General features: G+C 36.0%; 1 protein-coding gene across 1 annotated transcript in view; it reads left to right on the top strand.

Moving 5' to 3' along the window:
- The first annotated feature begins 3,449 nt into the window (after window positions 1-3,449).
- LOC149207045 (protein HHL1, chloroplastic-like) overlaps window positions 3,450-6,000 on the top strand; it is a 122,939-nt gene continuing 120,388 nt past the window's right edge. The window contains exons 1-2 of the mRNA XM_089395656.1: window positions 3,450-3,836; window positions 3,943-4,080. Of these exons, the coding sequence (XP_089251782.1) occupies window positions 3,558-3,836; window positions 3,943-4,080 (417 nt within the window). The 5' untranslated portion in view covers window positions 3,450-3,557. The remainder of the gene's footprint in view (window positions 3,837-3,942; window positions 4,081-6,000) is intronic.

Raw genomic sequence — 6,000 nt, 5'->3', positions numbered from 1 at the left:
ACCCCCAAAAATGTCATTTAAAGCCTCAAATTGGTTTTAGAAGGTTTTATAACCCAATTCTCCAAAATGGGTCATATCAATACAACTACTCTAGTACGTTGATTCCTTCAATTTTTCCACTTTGAAAGTATTGATATGGATGAAAATTTACATAGTGATCTAATCGAGATCATAAGATAATGATAATTTTGACATGGCTTAGTCATGGTCTGATTCAAAATTAAAACTAAGGGTGATTTCATTAGTTTGAGATTTTGATATATGCTATAAATTTGAATAGTAATAAACTCATAACAATGTTGTTAACCAATGAGATGATGGGGGCTTCCGGAAAGTGACCATTAGATGATTTGTAAGTTATAGTTAAGAAGCATTGTTTAATTAGAAACTAAGCAACACGTGTCATTAATAAGGGAAAAATTTAAGGACACATAGTTATAAGTGTAGAAACTTTGATAAATCTTAAATTTTAAAATGGAAATCATAAAAATGTTTAACAATATTTTTACAAAACTTTTTTTTACACAAAATTGAGTATTTTGTTATTAAGTCTGCCCCGAGTCACAACAAATACACAAGGGTTACATTAAAATTTTTAGAACTAATTAGAGATCAGAAATATCACAAACCCATTACATAGTAAGACCCCAAAAGACTAGCAATAGACCTGATCACGTCCAATTTTCAAAATTACAAAAAGGGAATAAAGCCACATGTAGCAACAATCATGCAGTTTACCCATTCTCTGTCACTAGCTTGTTGAGATCAATATCCTACTTGTCTGGCTCCTCGCAGTGCTGTTATGGACCTGTAAGTGAATCACTTCTTAGTTTTAGATCCATGGTTATATTCCAGAGTGCATCTACGTCATTTGTTAGGTGAAAGATCTGAGACTGGAGTTTCAATACCTTATCATTGTGTTCCACCTAAGTGTGAGAATTTTGACAAAATTTCACTTGCAGATCACAGTTTTCCCTATGGAGGGCTTCATGGGAAAACAAACAATGAGCGCAAGGGCTTGCTGCTAAGGAATCCTTGAAATTAGAATTTGAATTCATAAGAGAACGTTGATCAAGGCTTCGTCGTAGACAGATAACAAAAGGGAGTGACCCAAGATTCCCCACGAAGACTTCAAGGCTAGGAAAAAGAAATTGAGAAGAGAGGGACTCCAATTCAATCTTCCTAGATCTTAACTTAAATGAGACCCAAACCCAAATGTGATTGCAGGGACCATGTGAATTTTCTGACATCTCTTTAGAGGAGACTAGAATCGGCTGAGGCGTAGAGAACATGAAATTGCAACACCACCTTTCAACTGAAGACATGCACAGAGCTCAAAGGAAATAAGACCACTGAGCTACTGGGGTGATGACTAGAAAAACCTTAATTTTTCTTAATTGATTCTAGAATTACCATGCAATTTGAGTTGATTGCCGATAATCAAATTAAAAACGTGAAACAAAGAGATACCTTCCTGAATTAGAGCTCGAGCCAGATTGAGGTCGATAGGGAAAGGGAACTTAGGCAATGTCGAGTTGGCTTTTGAATTAATGAGCCTCGACTTCCAAAATTCCCATGAACTTAAGTGCCAAACACATGAACTCACCCTGTAGAGAAAGAGCAGCTAAAACCTGAAGCAAAGCTCTTTGCAAAACTAGCAGAAAATTTGGCCACCTTAATGCCACAATTGAAACCAGAGACCGAACCAAAACCAAGTTCACAGACCCCTACGGAGATGGAACAAATGAATAAACACATACATGCTTGAATGTAGCTAGAGAAAGGTACAATCCAACTTTAACATTACTTCCCTGTCAATCCACACGATTCTCATCATAATATCATTAAATTTCCAAGTACTTCTTTCAAAGAGAACCATCATTATTCTGAGAGGAGGGCAATTCCAAGGTTGGGGCAGATAAATGTAGTAAATCCAAACATGCGAGGTGAAGAACATTGACAATGCATGGCAACGGTTCACAATATATGACATATCATGTGAGAAGAACCTATTTACATAAAGCCAAACCATAGAGTTTTTAAAATGATTACAAAGATTGTAAGGGAAAATACGATGTAGGGAGGAGGGAATATGAGGGAGGGGATAGGGATTAAGATGATTATGAGGGAAACCCTATTCAAATAAGGAGAGGTCCTAGGCGACAACCAAACGCTTTGGACCATATTGCAATTAGGGGATTGGAAAAAGTCTATTAAAGTCATTAATTTCTGACATGGCCTCTTCCAAGGAGGAGGCCATATTAGCTTGTAGATCAACTTCCTTGTTGTTGACTTTGAAAATATGATAGAACCCCTTGGAGTGAAAAAATGCAATCGATCTTCTAATTCTTTGGAGCACTAAGGTAAGGGAGTTATCTTTTAGACTGTTCTCACTATTGACATTCTGAATCATAAGCAATGAATCTCATAAAACAATAATATTTTCCACATCTTTGTCTTCAACAATGCATAGAACTTGCGAGAGTCCATACATCTCTGCTTGGAGAGTCCATACATCTCTGCTTGGTTGTTGAATTTCTTTCCTAGGCCCCATGAGAATTTTTCTTCCATTAAAAATTAATGTAAGAATAAAATTTACTCTAATGCTAAGTTTGTGTGAGTCTTGAAATAACTGCACACTTAACTTTTGGCTTGAGACACTGCAACCCAAGGATATCTAGGTTGCTCGATTTTTGACAATGAAGTTTTGAACAGACAACCTTCACATCACCGTAATAATACACCACAATATTGTCTATTCCAAACTGTGTGAACAATAAATAAATCACCTTATTTAAAATAATTAATTGAGATAAATCATTAGAAAATAAATTGTTTTATGGAAAAAAATTAATTAAAAATTAATAAATTGATTATTTATTTGAAATTGACTACATCTTCTCTAATAGGTGTTGAGTAATAAAAACTAAATAATAAATCACACATTATAGGTATCCACCATGTAAAAAATCTCATTACTGGTTTTTTTGTTCTTTTGGATGTGAATTAATTCATAGTAGATTTTAAAGTGCATATAATATTAAATCTGCAATTTTAATACATTAAAAAAATAAAAACAACAATCTACTTTTATTAACTGGAAATAAAGAATATACACATTTTTCACATACTTGCCCATTAAAAAATGCAATCCAATAATATTTTTGTTCTGTTAATTACCAACTACATATTTATATAAAATATAAAAAACAATAATACATATTTATATAAAACAAAAAACAATAACCCACTTTTATTGATAAGAAATAAAACAAATACACATTTTCGTTAACTTGCCCTGATAAAATTTTTCCTTTTAAGAAAATTATAGTAGTAATATTTTAATTCAGAATAATACATATCTCTCACACTATAATTCATTCTTTCTAAATTTGTGACTGTAAACCGAGATGACTGGCCCATATTATACAACCGCTGCATTATCCAGACAAAGTACATACGTGGACATTTTGTTCCCGAACACCCCGATTCTCGGTACAAAATACAGCACTGATATTACAAAAATTTGAATCAAGCTGTCTCTACAATTCATAGAAATGGAGTCTGGAATTGCTCTGACCGCCTTAGGTGGGTTCTCTAAAGTTCAAACTTCAGCAAGTTATACCAAATTCCTCACTGGTTTACCGCTAATGCCCAGCAGAAGAACGAATGCCTTGTGGTCAAGGAAAAACATAAGGAGAGGAGGCTTGGTGACTGTGGAGGCAAAGGGAAAGAAGAGCATGCAAGAGAAACTGTACAAGCAGCGGCCTCCACCCTCTTTGCCCAAGGCCGAAGATGACAATCCGAGGTTCGTGGTCTTCATCAGAACAAAGAATGTGAGTCCTGAGTCCCAATTCATCACTTCCACTGCCAAACAAGTGTGTGGGTTGTTTGGTTTGGGAAGATATGGAGATTCATGTTTGAAATTTTGAATTTGGGCAGGTTCCCAGATGGTATCCCCTCAACATTATAAGTGGGGGCACCACAGCCAAGATCATGGTTGCAGGCAAGGATACTCCCGTTGGAAAATTCTTGTACGAGGGCGCTCTCACTAGAAATATAGCTGCAGTTGTATACAAGGTAAAAGGCTTTTGCTCATTTATTATTGCATGCCTCAAAATGCATCCAATAAGGCTTTATTGCTTAGTAGCTAATTTTCAAGCACCAACATGTTCTATCACGCACTTTTTTTCCCCTTCCTGTGATTCATGAAGTTTCCTGTAAGTCTGATGAAACATCAAACATAACGTGGAAAACTTGGCGCACAGCCTTGCTGTTGTTGGGGCGAGGAGGGGCATGATTCATCACTATTCGCATGCCAGTATATTGACTCCTTGAATCTAGATGGTTCATTGGTTGCCTTCAATATGGACACTAGAGCAGACCCATTTAAACCCGGGTTCAATATGCATCTCAAGGTTATGAAGTGATTATGCATATCTGAGTTCATACAAATGGCTGATGTCTCAAGTTGGTTGGATATCAAACCCAGGTTTAGATGGGTTGTCTAGTATCATATTTATTTTTATGGCATCTCTAGTAAACCTGTCTGAGTACACAAATGGATTTGAACTGGGCACCTACTGGCACGGAACTAACTAAAAGCCCAGCAGCATTGGCAACAACTGGCTGAGCTAACCCATTGGGCTAGGACCAGTATCATATTTATGAGTAATGTGTTGCAGTTCAAAAAGTTTCTAAATACATTTATGGAATATATATATGTTTGAAAGAATATGAACCAGAAGTGTTTGACATGACTGTTGGGAATTTACTTTGTAGACGTTATACACAGGAAAATTGTCTTCTGGAACTCACATGAGGTGCAATAAAATCACGATTCAGAACTCTGCCAAACTGTATTTACTTTGACAAGACTGTGACCAAATTCCTTCTTTTTCGTAGAAAATTGTTGCCCGAAACTTGTTTCTTTCTTTCAAAATAATTGCAATTGTGGACTAGTAAATTTGCAGTTGTAATGGGTATTGCATTATTTATAGCCCTTTTGTGATTGATTAAACATAAATTTGCAATGGAAATGGGAAAATAGCCCACTGAGAAAACAAGAAAAAGTTACAGCAAATCTTGGTTGTTCTGGTGCACCATGCAGCGAGCTCGTATGACCTTGCCAAAACTTGCTGTAAAAACCCTTCCGCTGCTGTTGAAATCTGTCCCAGAATTTTTTACAGCGGTCCTTCACTTTTGCTGGATTATACAACCTCCTAAAGTTGCCTTTGCACCTACTATGACCGCCCCCTTAAATTTTTGAGAGCTAGTTTAATCTCATTTTGCTTTCAAATTGGTGATTTCATATTCCTTGGGAATATGGATTTATAACACAACACTTGTTTTTCTTAAAATCTTTATTCCAACAATCCAAGTAAATAAATACCTTATGATTTATTTATTGAAAAATTTATTAAGCTTATATAATAGAATACACTTGTCGGAAATTTAGCTAGAATAAAAAATCAGCAGAAGCTACAAGAAACCAATCCCCAAAATACGTAGAAATTTCTTCCCTTCAAATATCAGCTTTTCAATAAAATTACTCCAAACTTACAAGGACTCCCAAACTAGGAAAATAGCCCATTGAGAAAACAAGAAGAAATCATAGCAAAACCTGGCTGTTTTGGTGCCCCGTATAACCTGTACGACACTGCCAAAACCTGCTGCAAAAACCCTCCTGCTGTTGAAATCGGTCCTAGAAATTTGTACATCTGTCCTTCTCTTTTGCGGGGTTGTATGGCCTCCTAAAGTTGCTTCTGCACCTGCTATGTATGGCCCCTTCAATTTCTGACAGCAGGGTTAATCTTCTTTTGCTACCCATACTATTTCCTCCTTGTGAAAATCCTCTATCACTCTCTCACTTGGGTTTTTCTGACACTCTCTGTGAATCACACTCTGTGTCTTTCCCTTCACTTTGTCTTTCTTTTATAACATTGAGTTGATGACCAAGTCTCCATATCTCCAATCTCTCAATGAGATTCACAGTTGAGA

This window comes from Pinus tabuliformis, chromosome 1_2 (assembly GCF_031772625.1).
Source record: "Pinus tabuliformis cultivar Carrire ecotype Pingquan chromosome 1_2, CPIR1, whole genome shotgun sequence".
Taxonomy (NCBI): domain Eukaryota; kingdom Viridiplantae; phylum Streptophyta; class Pinopsida; order Pinales; family Pinaceae; genus Pinus; species Pinus tabuliformis.
The sequence above is the reverse complement of the archived record's forward strand: the minus strand, read 5'-3'. Positions and strand labels throughout refer to the sequence as shown.